Source organism: Sebastes umbrosus, chromosome 14 (genome assembly GCF_015220745.1).
Source record: "Sebastes umbrosus isolate fSebUmb1 chromosome 14, fSebUmb1.pri, whole genome shotgun sequence".
NCBI lineage: Eukaryota > Metazoa > Chordata > Actinopteri > Perciformes > Sebastidae > Sebastes > Sebastes umbrosus.
The window spans coordinates 31,601,784-31,624,120 of record NC_051282.1 but is presented as its reverse complement, the minus strand read 5'-3'; the positions used below and the strand labels follow the sequence as shown (position 1 = coordinate 31,624,120).

Here is a 22,337-nt window from a genome sequence, read left to right as displayed (position 1 = left end):
GCGCCGCCATTTTGGACTGAAACTGCCAATGAGTCTGTGCCCATGGAAGTATAAAGAGACGTCTGTAAATCAGAGAGGTAAATAGACTTGCCAGTAGGAACACTTAAATATCCCTCATTTAAATCATGATGTCCTAAAAGTTGTAAAATGAACTAAAACTAAAAGAACGCAGAAAGAACATGAAAGAAAACGCGTCTATGTATCTTTCAGGACCTTCTCCTCGTCTCAGAGGCCATCCTTAACATAATAACACTTTAGGAGCAACGACATTCAGACGGTTTTGCAGAATCTTTTTGTTTTTTTCTCACAAATTTCTGGTTTTATAAAATCAGAGAATATCCAAGTTTTTTTTCTCGTAAATTCAGATTTTTTATTTTAGAATTACTCTTGACAATTTCACGGATGTAACGTTAAGGCTATTGAATGTATGACCCTGTTGTGAAAACTAAACTAAATGTTAAAATTCAGAGTTTTTCTCTGACTATTTACCCCCCTTTTCCAAGCTCCGTAATTATTATTGTTTTTATTTACTTACAATGGCGTTAATACGTCATCGTACAAATGAGACGAACAAGCACAACTCCCAGCAAGTGTTGGACCGCTCCTCCGTGTTGAGATCTCATTTGTAGCGTGTGAAACAGATCTTTTGATCTCAGAGTCAGAGGGGTCGGGGCCGATGCAGACCTGCCGTCTCCGGGCTCAGAGCCGGACTGTGTGTCGCCTTCGAGGGACTCCAGTTCCCCAGAGAAGCCTGGACGGCCTTACGGTGAGCCAGCCGGTGTGTGATGGAGAACCCGGCGTTTCCCTCCAGCTGAGACAAAACCACGAGCACCTGTCTGAGAGAGAAGTGAAGCCTCCGTCACATCCGATACATCTTCATCGTCTTAATATAATGATTCAGAAGTTCAATACAAAAAAAACATATTCATGTAGTTCAAATACAAGTTTATCTGGATTTACTATTACTCACTGCCCCAGGCGGGAAATGCTCCTTTGGCCAATCAAATACATGCAAATGCACGTTCCTGGTGGATGACTTTGTAACGTGAACGCTGTATTTCTAACGTTCACCTCATGATCGTCGCAGCAGAAGTGAAAATAGAAACTTTACAGAGCTGTGCAATCCAATTTCCGAGGACCACCTTCCGGAAGAAATGACAGACTGGACTATAAAAACGTGTGACGCCACTGTCGGCTGTAACGATCCACATAAATATTCAGCTTACCCTCAACCATCACTGCCTGCCATTATGAATCCAAACTATCCAGGGTCATATTTCCTTTGGAGTTTTTACTGGTGCAGAGTTGTCTCCAACATCACTTTCACCTTTCAAAAAACGCTCCATTTGGTGTCACTGCATCCGAGACACACGTGTCTGTAACAGGGGAGACTCGTGGGTCCACACTATTTTTCACCTATATTTTTGACAAGTTCACACACATGTCTGACATTATTCTGATATATTCAAACATTTTTCATCTATAATTTGGACATTTTTCACCCAATTTTTTGAAAGTTTTTCAGAAATTTCTCAAATATTTTTTTCGGACGTGTTTCACACATTTTTAGGATATTTCTCACATATTTTTCCGTCATTTTCCACCTAGATTTTGGATTTTTTTCACACATTTCTCGCTCATTTTTCACATATTTTTTGGACATTTTTTCACACGTTTCTGACATTATTCTGACATTTTTCACAATTTTTTTACATATTTTTCATGTATATTTTGGACATTTTTCACACATTTCTCATAAATTTTCCGGAGAGGTGTTGTTGGGGTTGACACCGACTATAACTGACACTCACATATCTATAGGTCAGAGGTCAAGGGACCTCTTTCTCTCTCAAAATTTAGCGCAAGTTTGGAGCGTTATTTAACCTCCTTCCCGACAAGCTAGTATGACATGATTGGTACTGATAGATTCTTTAGGTTTTCTAGCTTTTCATATGTCTGTGTCTTCACTCTAGCTTTAAAACTGAACCTGCTAGAGCCTCTGAAAGACAGTGAAGTCGGGTCTCAGAGGGTTGACATAAAATAGATTCAGAAAGTGACAGCATGTTTATTTATATCACAAATGTGTTGAGATTCTGGGCTGTTGGTGTCAGCGGTGTTGAGTGCTGCAGTGAACCTGTGCAGAGGAGGGATGCTGTCGATGGTTCTGAGGCTGCTGCGCGTCGACACCACGTTGAAGCTGTCGCTGCAGTCACATGACACGTGGAGGTGATGTCTCGGGTGTCTGTTCTCCACCATGACGATGAGCCCGGCCCAGCCGTGGGTCAGGTAGTAACAGGTCATCCCCTCTCGACCCTGTGGAGCACCACATACTTTATAGAAGGAAAAGTACAAATAGCAGTCTTTTTAAAGAGTGTTTTAGCTTAAAGGGACTGACATCAATAAATCATCGTGATCACTCATTTTTACACCTAGAGTTAACAAACAGACAAGAGAAGACTGACGGCCTCTGTTAGCCTGAGTTTATATATTATATATTTATACAGTATATATACACTGACACTGTGACACTGTGTTTAAAGGTGTGTGTAACAAGCAGAGTGTTACTTACTATCTGAATCATTTTTATGAAATATGATATTAGGCCTGTTAAAGGGACTGTTTGTAACTTTTTACACGTATAAATCTACCGGGTCGGGATCCCATGCGCGCTGGCATGTGGCTACGTTGTTCAGACCGCTCCTCTGCTTGTTTTCACTCACGCACTGCGCTCGTACCCACACCACCTCTCACGTGCATGCTGCTCACTCCACACTGCAGAAGAGTTAGTTTAGCTCTGAGAATATCTAGGGAATGTACAGTGGACGTTTGTGCAGAAATAACTGCTGCAGCTCCTCCAGACCAACAGAGGTTTCCCGTGTCTTGTGAAGTGACGGGGCTCCGCAGAGAGAAACGTTATCGTCTCCGACCAAAACTCCGGCGTCTCCCCCGTTCCCTCCGGCCGCGGTCGGGAGGCTGAAGCGGGAAAAGCCAACACTAGGATCAGCATTGATTCATGGAGAGACCTTGGTCTGGTCAGCTAACATTACTGCCAAGCAGCTGAAATATAGAGTGATATTGTGCTTTTAGCTGACGTGTGTCTCCTCACTGTGTTGAGCGATGCTCCTTCATGTCTATGTAGAGCGAGCACAAGCGCGATCCTGACGCTGACTTTCGTTTACTTAACGACCACAGGTGTCGCTATTAACAAGACATTTCTGAAAGTTTACAAACAGTTCCTTTAAGAAGGTGGCGGACTTTCTCAACACATAAAGGAACACTTTGACTAAATACGACGAGTACTGAGTGAGTGCGGCGCCGTTACCTCGTGTCTCTCTCCTTTAGTTTCTGTCAGCTGGATGACGGCGTCGGCGATGGTGGTTTTGGAGGCGGTTACCTGCTCCACCATCACCAGTCTGGAGCTGTAGACCGCCAGCATGTAACCAGGTACCTCTGATCGGCCGCAGTTCGCTGAAAAGACACAACGGCGGCTTATTAACAGATTTAAATTATGTGAAATTAAAGTGACATTTTGGACTTCAGACGAAAAGAGAGACGAAAATAAAAATCATTATTTTTTATTCCTAATGTTCAAACAAAATATAAAAGTTATCTGAAGCAAGATGTATGTTATTCGGACTGTTGTAGGTAAAAAAAAAAAAAAAAAAAAAAATGTACAGAGCCGGGGGAGACGGGTAATATTCAGAGAAAAAACACAACAAAAGAGCAGAAGAAAGGCAGGAAAAAAGTCTGACATATGTCCGAAAAAATAGCACTAATTGTCATTTATTTAACATTAATTTTATAAGTTTTCTCTTTGATTTGTTTCCTTTTTTAATCCTTTCTGTTATGTTATGTAATTATAATTTTAATGTTCCTATTTCTTGTTTATTTTTTCATCTTTTGTGAAGCAACAGACCAGTTCTTTTACTTACTTTTATGTCTTCAATTAAAATAAATCCAACAATTTATTAATCAAAATTAATTCAGTCGCCTAAATGGCCTTGCTGGAAAAGTTAACTTATTATTATTATCATTATTATTAATAATCAATACTGATAAAAATAATAAAGAAAAAAAAAATAAAGAAAAATAAAGAAAACTTAAAACAGTATTAATTGTCATTTATTTAACATTAATTTTATTAGTTTTCTCTTTGATTACTAATAATAAGTTAACTTTGCCAGCGAGGCCGTGCATCCACTGCGTTCATTTTGATTTATAATTGAGCTTATTTTTAATTGAAGATGTAAAAGTAAGTAAAAGAAGCAGTCTGATGCTCAGCAGTTAGTTTAAAGGGACTGTTTGTAACGTTTTAAGTGTATGAGACGAGTGGTGAACTTTGTTAAAAAGAAATGTGCGTGTTATTTCGAGTCAGTTTTGAATAAGTATGTATCAGGTAAAGAGAGTAAACCGGGCCGATGTTGGCGGTCTCACCCGTCCCGTCCGTGCCGGCGCTGTGCCAGTGGTTGAAGGCGCAGCAGAGCACGGCGTATTCTCCCGGCTCCAGCATGACGTCGCAGCCCACAAACCTCCTCACGGAGCGGCGGCTGTGAGCCAGCAGACGGCCGAGCGCCGGCATCCCCGAGCTGTCATAGGAAACACGAAACAACAACACGCACAGATCCAGCAGGTGGCTCTCTGCCGTGTCCCATCGCCTGAGGACACAGGAGACGGAGACAAGTTCAGTTTAAGCATGGAGCAGCCACCTTTAATTCTTTTATTGCTTCACATACTGTATATCTGCGTTATGGCTGACGTAACGGACGACTTTCTGACTCATACTGTTTAAATATGACACCAAATATGATTTAAGTGTCTGATTCAACAATTAATCAAATATGACTCGCAGATTCTTTTGCATGTGATTTCACTAAAGAGTATTTTTTGTAATCACAATCGTAATTATCTGTATTTAAGCTTTTCTTGATCATTTTTAAAGATAATTATTCAGTTTTTTAGATGTTTATGACTCTATTTTAACAATTAATTTATGTTAGAAGAAAAGGATTTCATGGAATTCTAAAAATATTTCTTGTAAAAATACAGATTTTTTTTGCAAAACTTCTGAGTTAATGTAAATTTGGGCTTTTGCAACGTAAAATTCCATGTTTCATTTGTGATTTATATGTAAATGGTCTTAGATTTATGGTGTATTACTCTATTCTAACAATAAATATATGTTAAAAGTAAAATATTTCTTGTAAAATTACAGTAATAAAGGCTAATTATAGAAAGATAATTACTGTTTTGTTTTTTTTACAGTTTATTTATGTTAATTAACGGACAGTATTTTTCAGTTTTTTAACAGACATTTTCTGGCGCCCCTGCGGCCGGAAAATTTCCGTTATTTTACATCTTTTTTTTTTTTTACAGTGTATTATTGTTGTAGTCTGAGTAATGTGACGTCATAACCGTTCCATATCCGTCAACCAAAGCAAACCTCAGAGAGTCTAAAACGTTAGAGGGTCAGCGTGGATACGACCTGCACCCTCCCATGTTAAATCCAGCGTGGTAAACACTACACATCCAGTAAAGGATGGAAACACTTTGGGTTTCACACATTGACAGGAAAAGCAGAGCATGCGAGGCAAAAAATCTTGTTGGTTTACGGTTAACAATCGGTTAACGAGGGTCGGTTAAGAAAAGTTTTCAAAATGCGCGATAAACACATCGATGATTAAGAAGAATGTAATTCAGGGATGGTTACTGAAACCCGGTATTCAACGGGAGTATTAAAAGGAGAAGATACCGCAACGTCATGTTGTCGCTTCACTCTGAATAATCTCCACCAACACCAGAAACTCGTAGAGGAAGGAGCCCAAGCTGACCAATCACAGCTCTTGTTGTCTGCACATCCTCACCTCTAATGTGAACGTATATCTCAGACGTGAAGTGACAGTTTAGCGTTGTACTACCTGCTGCCCTGCTGGAATAAAGCCAGCTCCATGGCCGTTCTCTCCAGCACGGTGATGGACACCACCGTCACCGGCACGTCGGCTCCTCGGGGGAAAACGCCCGGCGCTCGGACCTCCTGCCAGTCGGAATGAATCTTACAGATATCCACTGAGTCAAAGTACCTGCCAGGGTCAAACACACACTCACAGACATGTGTCAACACTTTACGTTATTTCATTCATGCTTTTTATGACCAAGTAAGCAATCAGAATATATATGTAAAATATATGAACAGAGTTTAAGAGATCACAACGTAGTAAAAAAGTGCAGCCTTTGTTAACTCCTGATCTACCTGATGAAGTCCCAGAAGTCCATCCAGAACAGGCCGTCTTCGGCTCGCTGGGCACACAGCTCCCTCTTCAGGTGTGCAGGCCAGCTTGGCCAGTCGTCCGCCCAGGGTCCGGTCCAGGAGAAGCGGCCCCACGGGTTCCTCAGCTGCAGTAACCTTAAAACAAAACACAGGTAGATGTTAGACGCTGTTTTATAACAATTAAATCTAAAAAAATACCGCATGAACGAGCCAGAAAGGACTGAAGGTGTACGAATGTTACCAAGAAGTTATATGTTACAGAATGATCCCTGTTAGTTCCACTCTGCATTTAACAGGTTTCAGATTTGGGGGAAATATTTTCAGATTTTGTGGAGTGACTCTTTACCTATGTCATTTGTTTTTATGCAAATATAAAAAGGTAGACTCGTGTGTTTGTTTTCCCATCACAGTCTTCCTTGTGGCTCATGTAAATCACATGCATGTTTACGCTAAACGTAGTGCAGAGGCAGAATTTTTCCACGCAAAACTGACCCATTACAAATAGTGTGACTTTACTAAATCCAGAGGAATGTGTAAAACATTTCTGAAAAAAAATATGTGGAAAAACGTCCGAAAAATGGGAGAAATGTGGAAAAATGTCAGATTTTTAAAAAAAAAAATATCAAAAATGTGTGTGAAAAATGTCCAAAATATACATGAAAAATATGTAAAAAAAATAGAAAAATGATTGTAAAATGTCAGAAATGTGTGAAAAATGTCAGAAAAATATGTTAGAAATAACCGAAAAAATATGTGAAAAATATCCAGGATACATATGAAAATTGTGTGAAAAATGTGTAAAAAATGTCAAAAAAATAAGTGAAAAATGTCGGAAAAGTATGTGAGAAATATACTAGAAATGTGTGAAACATGTCCAAAAAATCTTTGAGAAATTTCCGAAAAACTTTCCGAAAAATGTATGACAAAATGTCCAAAATATAGATGGAAAAATGTCCGAAAAAATGTGTGAAAAAAGCCTGAGCATGCTGCTTCCCTGTCACGTTATAACCCTGTCCTCAGCTGTATTTTGGGATTCTGGATATGGACTCACTTAATCTACCTGTACACTCGAGTCCTCACCTGTGACCGTCTACGTCCCTCACATCGAGGACAGAGTAAGCGTGTCTTGGACGTAAACCCAGGGACTCGTACTCCGAGTCATCCACCTTCATGTTACCACCTCCACAAGACGCCCCCATCAGGAAACTAGCGGCACAATAAAAAGAGTTAGGATTAATTTTCTGACAGAAAAGTCTTTTCAGAGCCGTCCGCTGACACTCACCCTGCTTCTTTGGAGCTCAGCATTTTGGCCCAGATGAGGTCAGTGTCGATGGGCTCCTCCTTGGGGTTGGTGGTGCTGACCTGGAGGGCCAGCGACTCGCAGGGGGCCCCGGTCAGCGTGGACAGGCCCTCGATAGCACGACCTGCCTGCAAAGCAAAGTAGGAGCCGTGGAGCTTGGCCAGCGCTTTCTCAATCAGAGCCACCCAGAGCTGCTTCCGCTGGGCCTGGAGAGAGAAGGCGAGAAAGAAAGGATGAATTATGTCCTGTACCGCAGCTTCAAAATCACATCTGGTGGTCAGCAGAGCAACATCAACCCCGCACATTAAGAGGGTCGCTATCGGACCCCCCCACCCCGCCTGACCAACGAGGAATCATCCGTTTTATTCATTTGTTTTTTGTAATAAATAAATATATAGATACTTAGAAATAAACTTGAAATGTAAGGTTGAAATGATGTCCCTAATGCTGCATTCACATGGAATCAGGCAGACGGTCAACATCTATGGAGGACAGAACCTGCCAAAAAATAAATAAATAAATATAGAAAATATCAAAAATACATGTGAAAAATGTGTTACTAAATGTCGGAAAAAATATGTGAGAAATGTCCAAAAAATATGTGAAAAATGTGTGTAAAATATCCAAAATATCTGTGAAAAATACATGAAAAATGTCCAGAATATATATGAAAAATGTGTGAAAAATATCCCAAATATATGTGAAAAACGAAATATGTAAAAAATGTGTGAAAAATATGTAAAAAAATGTTAAAAAAGAAATGTCCGAAAAATGTGTGAAAAATGTCCAAAATATATATGTGAGAATTGTAAAAAAAAATGTGTGAAAAATATTTGAGAAATGTCCGAAAACATGTGAAAAATGTCCAAAATATATGTGAAAAATTCCAGAAAAATGTGTTAAAAAATGTCCAAAATACACATGAAAAATATGTAAAATAAAGGTGTGAAAAATGAATGAAAAATATGTAGAAGATGTCACAAAGATTTGTGAAAAATATCTAAAATATATGTGAAAAATGTTTCAGAAACATTTTCAAAATATGTGTAAAAATGTGTGAATCAGAAAAGCTGACTGCTTATGAAACCTATGACAGGGACACTGTTAAAACCATTGTGTTAATTAAAATGGGAACACTGAGGACCAGATTTACTATGAAAACCGTGCAACGCAAAGACTTAAATCAACATATTTAGTTCCGTTTGATACACAAACAGTTGAGTTGAGTGTTTAGAGTCGAACGTTTCACCTGAGAGAAGAGGAGGTGTCCGTTATCGTCACACGGCAGCATGTCGTCCACCAGCACGGTGGTCCACGAGCCGTCTTTGCACAGACGCACCTGATAGGCTCCTTCTGCACACAGCGAGCGCGTCACCATCACTTTCTCCACCAGCTCGGGACGTTCAGCCAGAACAGCCAAGGCACTCAGGAACCTGAGGAACATGCAGACACACTGAATAACGGATCCAGCTGCAGGCCTCTCAGAGCACCGTTACAGCCGACTGACGGGAGTGTCTGATGACTTTTAGTGCACAATCTCTGTGAAGACGGTATTAAAGTAGGCAGAATAATATGCTGTTAGAATAGCATTTAAATACAGATTATTATTCCTGTGAGAAGCACTTTTGACGGTCAATATTTTCCTTATTTCCAACATGTTTGTAGAGTTTCAGGCCATAAAACAACAACTGACAGCTGATAGATGTTTTTGGTTTCTTGTGTTAATTTGGGTCACATCTATTGGCTGATGAGCACATATATCACTCCAGAAAAGCTAAATAAATGTGGACAATCCAAGGGAACATTTTCCATATTGTGTAAATATATATATTTATTTATTTATTTTGCATATAAATTAATCTTATTTTTTCTGTATAAATATTTTCTTATTTTTAAATTTATTTATTTTTTAAAATGTAATTAATTCATTTTTATCCCATAACTTTTCCTTATTATTTTCCTTATTGCTTTTGTTTTTCCCTGTTGCTATTTCCACATTTTTTTAATTAATTATTTATTTTTGTATTTATTTCTCTTTATATATTTCTACATGTTTTTATTTAATTATTTTTTTATTTTATTTATCCCTCTTTATATTTCCACATTTATTTTCTTATTCTTTTACAGATTTATTATTTGTTATGGCACTCCTATGACTCCATAGAATGTATATCCTTAGAAATAATTACCTCTTCTATTCAGAGAAAACAGTAACTATTTAAAAGTATGGGGTCCTTTTAATAATGATCTTGAACATACAAACTGGGTCAGCGGAGTGAATTAGTTATATTATAATAATCATTAAATTGTAAAAATAATTATAGTTATATATCGTTTATGCTTCTTGAAAACCGAATAAAGAAAGTGTAAAAAAAAAATAACAATACGTTTGGACCACATCTGTTTTTGTGTTTTTGTGCATGTGCAGGGCCGTATGAGTGGATTCAGCATTAACAGTGGGCTCACCAGCAGTTACCCAGAAGTCCCTGCAGGATGTCGGATGGACGAAGAGTGCGGAAAACGGACCACTTCACCGCGCGGTCTCTCAAGTTGCAGCAGTTGATTTCTTGAGGACGAAGCCACTTCCTGACCCGATGCTGGACGCTGTCGTCCGCCGGGAAGCCCACGGACTTCGGACCGGGAGGGAAGCTGTCGTCCACAAACGTCACGGCGTTCTGGGAACGAGCCAATCAAATAGAACACAGAAACAACTCAACCTCAAGTGTGGTGCACAGACTTTATGGTCAATGTGAAAAATATGTGGAAAAACGTGTGAAAAATGATCGAAAAATGACAGAATAAAGTCAGAGACGTGTGTGAAAAATGTCCAAAATATACATGAAAAATATGTTAAACATGTCCAAACAATATATGAAAAATATGTGAAAAATGTTAAAAAAATGTGTGAAAAATGTTCAAAATATCCAAGATATATGTGAAAACTGTGTGAAAAAATGGTGCAAAAATATGTGAAAAATGTTCAACAAATGTGCGACAAATATGTGATAAATGTATGAAAAATGTCCAAAATATACATGAAAAATATGTTAAACATGTCCAAACAATGTGCAAAAAATATGTGAAAAATGTCCAAGATATATGTGAAGACTGTGTGAAAAAATGGTCCAAAAAAATGTGAAAAATGTTCAAAAAATTTGCGAAAAATATGTAACAGATTTTATGGTCAAACATGGTCTGAAGGAAGAAGAAGAAGCAAACCTCTCTGCAGAAGCTGACGATGTTCTCCCACAGCTCTTTGGCCTCTCCTTCATCACTCTGTCGCAGCGCCTCCACCAGCATGCTCTCCTTCCTCTTCGGGGACCCAGCTGGTCTGAGCTGGGCGACGTGCTGTTGAGGAGTGTGGCAGGCCAGGCAGTGTTTGGCTTTCACCTCGTTAATGAGAGTGCACGCCGGACAGGCCCACTCCTCCTTCCTGTTAACGGTGGGGACGACGCACGGTGGGAACAACGAAGAGGCGTCCGGCGCAGGTGACAGCGGTGACATCGGTGACATCTCCTCATTCAGGATGCTGAGCCGCCTGCTGGGCAGCACCTCCGGTTGGGCGGAGAGGTGTGAAACCGTGAGCGTTGACGGAGAAGGACTTAAGTTGTGAGTTTGAGTGAGGCAACCTTCTGGAGGTGGCACCTCTCTGCGGCTGCAGGGAAGAGGATTATGACCTGAAGACGCTCCACTGAGACTTGAAGACGCTCCACTGAGCACTGAGGAGTTTGTGTGTGGATGTGAGGCCTCCACCGGTAAACACTCGCCTCTGGTTGATATGGAAAGGGACAGCACCCCCGCTGCAGGCTCTGGCTGTTCTTCTCCTGTTTGACCTTCAGGCATGAGCAAGGCGGCGGTGGGGATCTGTGGGAGAGACAGTTTGCGTGGTCCGCCACAAGCAGAGCAGGACATGGAGGTAGGGGTGTTCTGCAGAGTGCACCTCAAACACTCCCAAACCAGGCTGTTTATAACGGCGTCCGGGGGCCTCAGGGGCCCGGAGCAGCTGCTGGAGCGCTGAGGCCGCGGCTGGTCCTCGGAGGGGCCCCGGGGTCGGTCCGGCGCTCCGGCGGCGTAGCTACACAGAGAGCAGGCCAGGCTGTCGGCGGGGTTGGCCAGCGTGCAGCGAGGACAGGACCAGCGACCATCCTCCCTGCTGGCCCCCTGCCACATCCACCGGGTGTCGGGTCTCCGCCGAGGGGCTTCACAGATGGAGCAGCGGGGAGCGCCGGCTGCGTTGAGGAAAGTGCAACAGCCACAAGACCACTGGCTCCTCTGCATGGGCATCGACCCAGAGGAGAAACTGCAGAGAAAACACTACACTGTTAACCACTGTTGCTGCTTTGTACATGTTGAAGTCCCAGATATGTCAGAAAACCAAACGCTGTCGTGTCTGGGTTCATAACGTCACCCGGCGGCGAGCTGTATTCACATACACTGACTGTATCTAGCAGCCTCACGTCTCTACTGCGGAATGAACTCAAAATAAACAGATTGAGCTGTGATTTAATATCAATAAACGGATCAAAATGATGCTGAAATAACTACATAATGATGCCGATTAGTAAAAAGTCTGAATTCATGCTTTGTCAGGTCTGTTACCATGACGACAAGCAGACAACTTTTAAAATGCTTGTTTTCTGAATGGAGTCTGGATGGATCAGAGCCAGGTTGTGCAGCTGCTCCATCAACACTCAACATGACGTCATCTAGAGACGTTGTTGTTTCTACCACAGAGAGTCTGTGGTTTCTACACAGAGTTTGGTCCGCTCTCTGTACAGATATGAAGTATCTTTACATTGACTTTGTATGTAATCGCGCCGCGCAAAAAGTTCACTTCGCTCTCGGTGTGAATGTGCCATTATACCTTTATACATATTATAATTAGTTGACACAGGTTTGCATAGTTCTTGCATATCCTCGTCCTAACTTATATATTGTACAGTATATATCTTCTTTTAAACTTGTCTTTCTATTTTATTTTCTTCATTCATAGTTCTTGATGTGATTTTAACTCTTAGTTTGTCTCTGTGCTGCTGTAACTGTACTGCCATCCCTCTCATACCTGATGAATATGAGGTATTTTGCTTTAATTGATTACACAACTGATCAGTAAATAATGAGTTTATTGATGTTTTGTCATCCTGAAATAGTTTCCTAAAAGATACTAAAGCTTCGAGCATCATTCAGGGATGTTTGGTTCCAGTTTGGGGCATGACATTATGGTAAAACTCACTGATATAATAACCAACAGAAATACCTGCTGATAGAGAGTATAATGAGAGAAATATGATAAATGTCTTCTGGTTTTATGTAACTGTAGAATCTCGAGGGGAGAGAAGGAAGCCGAGAAGACGAGGGGGGAAAAATCCAAATATAAATGTGTGCATTAACATTTTTCTGTACGCTGTCGTGGCTCGGAGGAGAAAATTAAAATTCATGAATATGGAAATGAAACAAGAAGCTGCACTACGATAACAACATAAACTGTCCCCTCGCAGACACTGATATATAATATTTATGATTTTGTGTTACATTCCAGCCGTTTCACCACCACTAAGATCACTTTACACTGAATCTGGTAGAAAAACATCTAAGATTTATGTTCCTCGTTGTGCTCAGGCGGTAAAACAGACCCAGATTATCTGTGCGGTGGCATCCAGGGAGAGATTCAGGCTGCAGGAGCCGGTGGGACGTCTGTGTGGAGGTTGGCCCACATTTTTCTAGCTGTAGCTTTGGCATCGAGCCGGAAACTTCCAGCACAGGCCGACCCAGACGGGTTACTGCGGAGCAAACTGTCGCTGAGATGCAGGTGTGTGTGTGACGCAGAGCTCAGCTAGTTCTTCTAAACAGTGGTGGATATTAATGAAGCAGATATACTTTGTTACTGTACGGGAGGTTTTTACAAAATACACTCAAACAACACCTAATCATAGTTTCATTTTGTAAAAAATAACTGGTTTTCACATTAGCTGGTGTTTGTCTCCAATATGGAGGACGGAACCTGCCAAAATAAAAATAAGAATAAATAAATAAATAAATGACTGACGATACCTGCTCTGCACTTTCTGAGTTCGATTACTAAGACACAACATGAAAGCAACACCCCCTCATTTGCATAATGAAGCAGAAATGCATGAAGAAATGTATAAAAAAAGAATACAGAGATAAATAAATAAGTTTGGGGAAATAAATAAGGGGTGAAATTTTAAGGGAAAATGCATAAATAAATAAATAAATGCTTAAACAAATAAATAAATACATACATTTAAAAGTAAATATAAAATAAATAAATAAAAAATAAAAATAAATGCAAAAATTAATAAATAAATTTAAAAATGCATACAAATAAATGCAGAAATAAATAAAAATGGAAAATTAAACAAAAGAGTAAATAAATAAGGGAATTAATAAAAAGGTGAATAAATAAATAAGAAATCATATTTTATCAATGAATTAATGGCTACATTTATTTTTAATATTATTTCTGCCACTGTTAATGGCATATTTATTTATTTATTTATTTATCCATACTCCGAACATGTGTAAATTTAATGTATTTCATACATTTACTGAAGCTGTTTTTATAGTTAATCTGTACCTAAAAGATAATCGAGTGGTGTTAATGAATGGAGCTGAAATACTTTTCTACTTTTGCTACAGAAATGTGTATTTTACCTTTTCTATTTTATCTTTCTGACTATATTTTATTTGATCATATTTTCGATTTAAATTGATAGCTTATTCCATTGCAATTTACCAGGTTACTTTCATTATTTCCTGTAAAACACAATTAAAACAAAAAATTAAAAAGATTAAAAATTACGAACATGCTGAGAAAAAACTCACAAATTTACAAGAAAAAAATTTAACATTCTCGGAGATTAAAGTTGTAAATTTACAAGAAAAAAACTGCTTGAATATTCTCTGAGATTATAAAGTCACAAATTTACGAGAAAAAACTCTGGAAAAGTGTTTTTTTTGTCAAGGAACCGCCTAGCTTCACTTTGCAAAATTGAATCAACGTCATCACACCACAGACGCCGTCACTGGATAATAAATTGATAAAGTTTATTATTATTATCATATATAAATCAGGTCTTACAATATGCAGCATTGTTGACTTTATTCATAAGGTCAAACATTTTTTCTTATACGTTCTAGCTTCAGAAAACATGCATTCAATTTGAAATCCTTCTATTTCTCTTCCACCTGTTTGATGGTGAGAAGATATCAATGGGATTTTTTACAGTGATGTGAAATACACCTGACATTTAGAGAAGTTCAAAGCGAGCCTCTGACTAGAAATCACTGGAGTTGATCTTTTTTTTTTTTTTTTCTAAATCCGACTTCAAAATCTCCTGTTTTATAAAACTTCATCAACACTGTCTTTTCACTGTTGGTCCGTTTTGATCCTTATGCATCAAACGAAATGTTAATTTTTCCTCTGGAAAGCTTCTCCAGACTCCCGTCTACAGCCCAGTCATCAGGGATTTCCCCGGTCGCGTTACATTTCCTGTCAGAGAGTAACTTGACTCCTGCTACGACCGAGTTTGATGGCGGCCGGGACAGTGTGGCAGCAGAGGAGACTTCATATATACGCTGCACATTAGACACACAGTAATAATTAATAAGTGGAGATTTGAACGACACTCAGGAAGGCTGAGGTTTACTTTTATATCGAACAATTCATGAAATATTCATGAGCACATTCTGGAGCCCAGGACGTCCACACGAGTGTAGAATATGAATTAAACATCCGCTCCATTCAGACAGCACATTTAAGGTGCAATGTGTGGCGTAATGACATCAATAAATCATCGTGATCACTCATTTTTACACCTAGAGTTAACAAACAGACAAGAGAAGACTGACGGCCTCTGTTGGAGTGAGTTTATATATTATATATATATACACTGTATAAATAACAAAATTTTTCTAGCACACTATGTTTGAAGGTGTGTGTAACAAGCAGAGTGTTACTCACTATCTGAATCATTTATATGAAATATAATATTAAGCCTGTTAAAGGGACTGTTTGTAACTTTTTACACGTATAAATCTACCGGGTCGGGATCCCATGCGCGCTCGCATGTGGCCAGAGACTCTGCTCCTCTGCCTGCCTTCACTCACACGCACCGCGCGCGTTCTCGCTGTCTCTCTCCACCTCTCACGTGCATGCTGCTCACTCCACACTGCAGGAGAGTTAGTTTAGCTCTGAGAATATCTAGTGAATGTTCAGTGGACGTTTGTGCAGAAATAACTGCTGCAGCTCCTCCAGACCAACAGAGGTTTCCCGTGTCTTGTGAAGTGACGGGGCTCCGCAGAGAGAAACGTTATCGTCTCCGACCAAAACTCCGGCGTCTCCCCCGTTCCCTCCGGCCGCGGTCGGGAGGCTGACGCGGGAAAAGCCAACACTAGGATCTGCATTGATTCATGGAGAGACCTTGGTCTGGTCAGCTAACATTACTGCCAAGCAGCTGAAATATAGAGTGATATTGTGCTTTTAGCTGACGTGTGTCTCCTCACTGTGTTGAGTGATGCTCCTTCATGTCTATGCAGAGCGAGCACAAGCGCCAGCAACAGGACGCTGACTTTAGTTGACTTAACGGACACAGGTGTCGCTGTTAACAAGCATTTCTGAAAGTTACAAACAGTCCCTTTAAGCTTCAGGGATCCGTGGTGCTAAATGACACAACAAAGATCACGTATCTAATGAGTGAGGAGATCATTTAAACATCCATCTAGTAACTTCACTGATAACGAGAACGGATGAAGCTCAGCAGTAATTGATTGATCACTTTGCAGTATTTAATCAGAGCAGCACACACCTCCTCCTCCTCTCACTTGGTTCCTCTGGGAAACCCTAAAATATCCTAAATCTCCCTTCAGGACCACCATGGAATGCTAAATCATGAGATTACTGTTGTTTTCACATATCTTGTTGCTGATTGGTCCAGAGGCTGCTGATTGGTCCAGAGGCTGCTGATTGGCCCAGACGCTGCTGGGAGGACAGGTGTAGGTGTCTCCTCTCTGGGTTGGTCTCTTACCTGCGCTCTCTGTGCCTGCTGGGTCTGGGAAGCTGCCGTGGGATGGAGGAGCTCTGGCTGCTCCTCAGACATCCCATGATGGGGGAGGGGGGCAGGGCTGCACCGCGGGAGGGGGCGGCGTCACCCTCCGCTTCGTCAGCCAGGGACGACGTGGAACCTCCCATGATGCCGCTGGGCTCAGGAGGAAGCGCCCTGAAGGAGGAAGCAGAGGGAGAGTCGGCATCTACTTATAAATGATTCATTTTTAGTTTTATAAACGACAAATATTCTCTGATTGCAGCTTCTCACATTATGAGGATCTTCTGCTTTTCTTTGTCGTATATAATATCAAACTGAATATTTATAGATAAAATAAGCTATTTGTATATGTCATCTTGGGCTGTGTGAGACTCTTTCACCATTTTCAGACATTTTATAGACTAATAAAACAATCTGCAGATTGATCAATAATAAAAATGAATCTTTAGTTGCAGCTCTAATTGAAAAGACTCATACTGACGTTAGAAATGTGCACATTGAGCAAAGGGTCAAAACAACTTCCCACTGACTCTGTAACCTTAATTTAGTTTTGTAGGAGTCCTATTTTTGTGACAATAAGCTGATTTTATATTTTTAGCAAAATTGCAAAAACAAAAATAGAGTTCAAACATTTACACTTAGGATGCCATCTTCTGGGGGGGGAGGGGGGGGGGGGCTGGTCACCCTCTAAAATAAATAAATTAAATTATAATATATTTTTTTAAATGCCGGTGGGCGTCCTTCCTCATTTTCTGCAATGAGGAAACACTTTTAATAAATGATATTGATATTTCTGTTTTATTTGAAAATCTTTATTTATCTTTGTGTTAATTCCCTTATTTATTTACTCTTTTGTTTATTTATATATTATTTTTTATTATTTTTTAAATATATTTATTTATTTTTGCATTTATTTTTTATTTATTTATTTTTGCAAATAGATGCATAAATGAATGTAAAAATAAATATAAAAATGAATACATATATGTAAAAATAAATAAATTAATTAAAATAAATACATAAATAAATTTAACAGAAGGGTAAATAAATAAGGAAATTAATACAAAGATAAATAAATAAAGAAGAAAATTAAAACAGAAACATCAATTTATGACACATTTGATCAATTAATTAATGGCTACATATATTTTTTATATTATAATTTTTGCTACATCTAATGACATTCATTTATTTATTGAGTCATTTATTTATTTATTAATTTATTTTTTATTTTGGCAGGTTTCGTCCTCCATACAAAGTGAGGTTTTATATTGATTAGTTTAAAATGCATGATATTTATACTTAATCAGTATTGACAGCATCAGTGTCCTGCAGAGACACACATGTATTAAAGCTCCATTAGTGAGTGACATTGCTCAGACTGCTGTCAGCTGCCTCCCTGCTCACTCCACACTTATGTCCTTGAACAAGGACTTAAAATCATCCTGATCACCTCAGGAGCTCCAGCTTCACAGGTGTTGTGACACAAACACACTGATCAGAAGACACATGTTCTCCATCAAAGATTCACTTCTTGAATCGTTATATATAAAAAATAAAACAAAATCACATCTCAAAGCATTTGTCTCTTTCTTTTTCTGGTTTGATCTTTAATCTGTCTCTGAATGACAGAATAACATTCAATGCATGAAAGATTCAAATTGAACCACTACTCCTGTGTGGTTTGAAGACCACCAGGAGGATTCCTCTGAGCCTCAATGCAGATGCTTCCCTGCTGATAGTGAAGTTCACATAGACTTTAGGTAACCTGGTGCACCTGCAGTACAGCTGGTGGCTGGATGAGAAACTGCAGCGCAGCATGAGGACACTGAGACACTGAGGCAGCACAGAGGACAGTTGGACTCACCTGACTGAAGAGGGGACACACCGTGCAAGAAGGAGATGAATATTGCTGCCAGCTGCCTGAGATCTCCATGCATCTTCTTTAATTTAAGCCCTGATGTGCACAGTCACCACTGCTCTCCTCTCACCACCACCACCACCACCTCCATCAAGCTGCAGGGAATACAGTGCACTTCCTGTCAAGACCTTCAAAATAAAACTAATGACAAATGGTTGCATTTTTTTTTATACTTTATTTTTTCCCTTTTTTCAAGGCTGTATATGCAATCCACTGTTTGTAATTACAACAGTCTATAAACCAACTTTTAAGTCGATGAGCTTACAGACAAACCCATCAAGTACACTAGAGAGAAAACAACCTCAACATTCAAAACCAAAACAAAACCAATAAAAGAAATAACAATAATAATAATGACAAAAAGAAAGAGTAGAGTTAAAAAAAACAAAAACAACAAAGCAAAAAAACACGAATAACAAAAAAAAAACGGTTTAAATTTTTAGGTTTTTCCGGCTCAGTTTTAAAGCTAGAGTGAAGATACTGCTATCATATGAGAAAAAAAAACAATAAATATATACATACCAGGGCTGTCAATCAATTAGAATATTTAATCATGATTAAAAAATATCTGAAAAATAAAGTTTGAAAAATGTTGGAAAATAAAGTCTAAACAATGTCTAAAACAAATTTTAAAAGTCTGAAAAATGTTGGAAAAAAAAGTCTGAAAAATGTTGGAAAATAAAGTCTGAAAAATGCTGGAAAATAAAGTCTAAGTAATGTCTGAAAAAAGGTAAAAAAAAAATTTAAAAAAGTCTGAAAAAAAAAGTTTGAAGAATGTTGGAAAAAAAAGTGAAAAAATGTCCGAAAAAAAAAGAGTCTGAAAAATGTCTTAAAAATGTCTAAAAAAAAGTCTGAAAAAAGACTGGAAAAAAAGTCTGAAAAAAAAAGTTTGAAAAAAGTTTGAAAATAAAGTTTAAGCAATGTCTGAAAAAAGGTAAAAAGAAAAAAAAAAAAAATCTGAAAAATAAAGTTTGAAAATTGTTGGAAAAAAAGTCGGAAGAATGTTGGAAAAAAAAGTCTGAAAAAATGTCCGAAAAAAAAAAGTCTGAAAAATGTCTTAGAAATGTCTGAAAGAAAGTTGGAAAAATGTTGGAAAATAAAGTCTAAACAATGTCTAAAAAAAATTTAAAAAGTCTGAAAAATGTTGGAAAAAAAAGTCAGAAAAATACTGAAAAAAATGTCTAAAAAAAAGGTTTGAAAAATGTTGGAAAATAAAGTCTGAAAAATGTTGGAAAATAAGGTTTGAAAAATGCTGGAAAATAAAGTCTGAAAAATGTTTTAAAAATGTCTGAAAAAATGTCTAAAAAAAAAAAAAAAAAAAGTTTGAAAAAAGTTTGAAAATAAAGTTTAAGCAATGTCTGAAAAAAGGTAAAGAAAAAAAAAAAAAAAAAAAGATCTGAAAAATAAAGTTTGAAAATTATTGGAAAATAAAGTTTGAAAAATGCTGGAAAATAAAGTCTAAGTAATGTCTGAAAAAAGGTAAAAAAAAAAAAAAAAAAAGTCTGAAAAATAAAGTTTGAAAAATGTTGGAAAAAAGTCGGAAGAATGTTGGAAAAAAAGGGAAAAAATGTCAGAAAAAAAAAAAGTCTGAAAAATGTCTTAAAAATGTCTGAAAAAAAGTCTAAAAAAAAGTCTGAAAAAAGACTGGAAAAAAAGTCTGAAAAAAAAAGTTTGAAAAAAGTTTGAAAATAAAATTTAAGCAATGTCTGAAAAAAGGTAAAAAAAAAAAAAAAGTCGGAAGAATGTTGGAAAAAAAAAGTCTAAACAATGTCTAAAAAAATTTAAAAAGTCTGAAAAATGTTGGAAAAAAAAGTCAGAAAAATACTGAAAAAAATGTCTAAAAAAAAGGTTTGAAAAATGTTGGAAAATAAAGTCTGAAAAATGTTGGAAAATAAAGTCTAAACAATGTCTAAAAAAAAATTTTAAAAGTCTGAAAAATGTTTGGAAAAAAAGTCTGAAAAAAGTTGGAAAAAGAAGTATCAAAAATGTCTGAAAAAAAGATTGAAAAATGTTGAAAAAAAAAAGTCTGAAAAAATGTCCGAAAAAAAAAAGTCTGAAAAATAAAGTTTGAAAAATAAGTCTAAAAAAAAGTCTGAAAAAAGTCTGGAAAAATATCTGAAAAATAAAGTTTGAAAAATGTTGGAAAAAAAGTCGGAAGAATGTTGGAAAAAAAAATCTGAAAAAATGTCCGAAAAAAAAAAAGTCTGAAAAATGTCTTAAAAATGTCTGAAAAAATGTCTAAAAAAAGTCTGAAAAATGTCTGAAAATAAGTCTGAAAAAAAAGTTGGAAAAATGTTGGAAAATAAAGTCTAAACAATGTCTAATTTTTTTTTTTAAAAAGTCTGAAAAATTTTGGAAAAAAAAGTCTGAAAAATGTTGGAAAAAAAGTCTGAAAAAAGTTGGAAAAAAAGTCTGGAAAAAATAGTGAAAAATTAAGTTTGAAAATGTTGGAAAATAAAGTCTGAAAAATGTTGGAAAATAAGGTTTGAAAAATGCTGGAAAATAAAGTCTGAAAAATGTTTTAAAAATGTCTGAAAAAATGTCTAAAAAAAAAAAAAAAATGTGTTATATGTTTGGATTTTTGCATTATGACAATTATTAACATTTTTGTTGATTTAATTTTATGTAAATTAATTAATTGTTTGAGCACTAATTATGACCCCCTGTGACCACCATAAGCAACTAACCATCAGCAGAAACAACACTACAGCTAATTGGTGTTTTTTTTATGTTGCTCATGTAGGCCTAATTGATTAATTAGATTCCACTTAATTCTTGTCATAGAAGTTCCTGTCAGACTAATTGGTACCAAACTCTGTTAAAAACTACAGTCTTTGCATAGTAAACTGGGTTCTGAAGCTCCATACTCACCCTTCATCTCTGCAGACATGTGCTGCTCTTTTATTCTGAAGGTATTTCCCCTCAGTGTTTCTGGTCCTTGCATTGACTCACTGCAGTCAGCTTGATGCAGCTCTCCTTCAGCTCTCCGAGGTGGACAACTGTCTTTTTCTGCAGGGACATTTCCAGGACAGGACACCGAGCAGCAGCAAGAGACGTATCGATCTCTGATCCGGTCAAGATGTGTATCATCTTCCTGCATCACAGTCCAGGATGATGCAAACTAAACACCCAGTTCAGTTACATTCCCCACCAACCAAACTCCATTATAAATATAGCAGTTTAATGTTACTGGACTTATATGCATGTATGCACCTTGTAAAACATGAATTTAAGTGTTTATTATGAATCATTGCTGCTTTTTGTTTAATTCGGCATAGAAATAATACACCAAACTCCATTATAAATCTAGCAGTATAATGTTACTTAACTTGTATGCATGTATGCACCTTGTAAAACATGAATTTAAGTTTTTCTTACTACTCATTGCTGCTTTTTGCTTAATTCTGCATAGAAATAATACACCAAACTCCATTATAAATCGAGCAGTATAATGCTACTTGACTTATATGCATGTTTACACATTTTAAAACATGAATTTATATTAATATAATTATTATAATAAGTAATACACCAAGCAGCACTTTATTTCCAGAAAATCTATCTAGATTTCAAAATGTTTTACCACAGATTATAGTTAAATAGTTGTTTAACTAACACTGTCACTGTCAAATGTTATAAAACTCAGAGCTTGCATTGCTAATTGCCAAAATAATTAACAGCTAATGTTAGCTAGATTAACTAGTAAATCCACTGCACAAATGTGATTTGTTTCTTCGACATATCACAGCATATATATATTAAGCCACCGTCCAGCGTTGCAGACTG

The 22,337-nt window shown here is 37.6% G+C and overlaps 1 protein-coding gene across 2 annotated transcripts; it reads right to left on the bottom strand.

Annotated features, from left to right (window-relative positions):
* Positions 1–195: 195 nt before the first annotated feature.
* Positions 196–18,655, bottom strand: LOC119502082 (calpain-15-like). Of its 2 annotated transcripts, none has more exons than XM_037792935.1 (13): positions 18,498–18,655; positions 16,613–16,804; positions 10,785–11,865; positions 10,032–10,240; positions 8,815–8,998; positions 7,548–7,771; positions 7,346–7,471; positions 6,248–6,400; positions 5,916–6,077; positions 4,435–4,655; positions 3,323–3,468; positions 2,135–2,313; positions 196–836 (listed from the first exon to the last, which is right to left on the bottom strand). In XM_037792935.1, the coding sequence occupies exons 2-13, from the start codon at positions 16,774–16,776 to the stop codon at positions 659–661; spliced, it is 3,027 nt and encodes a 1,008-aa protein (XP_037648863.1). In that variant the 5' UTR covers positions 16,777–16,804; positions 18,498–18,655; the 3' UTR covers positions 196–658. The 2 variants fall into 2 exon arrangements, with proteins under 2 accessions (XP_037648863.1, XP_037648864.1); XM_037792936.1 differs by having other exon boundaries at positions 196–832.
* Positions 18,656–22,337: the final 3,682 nt, after the last annotated feature.

What these genes read in the sequence shown, in the direction of transcription:
- LOC119502082 (XM_037792935.1), bottom strand. Translation starts at nt 16,776, where the DNA reads ATGGGAGGTTCCACGTCGTCCCTGGCTGACGAAGCGGAGGGTGACGCC. An exon ending in TCGTCAGCTTCTGCAGAGAG is followed by an intron (nt 10,241 to 10,784) that starts GTTTGCTTCTTC and finishes GCTCGTTCCCAG; the next exon opens with AACGCCGTGACGTTTGTGGA. An exon ending in AGCATCCCTCCTCTGCACAG is followed by an intron (nt 837 to 2,134) that starts GTTCACTGCAGC and finishes CTTCTCTCTCAG; the next exon opens with ACAGGTGCTCGTGGTTTTGT.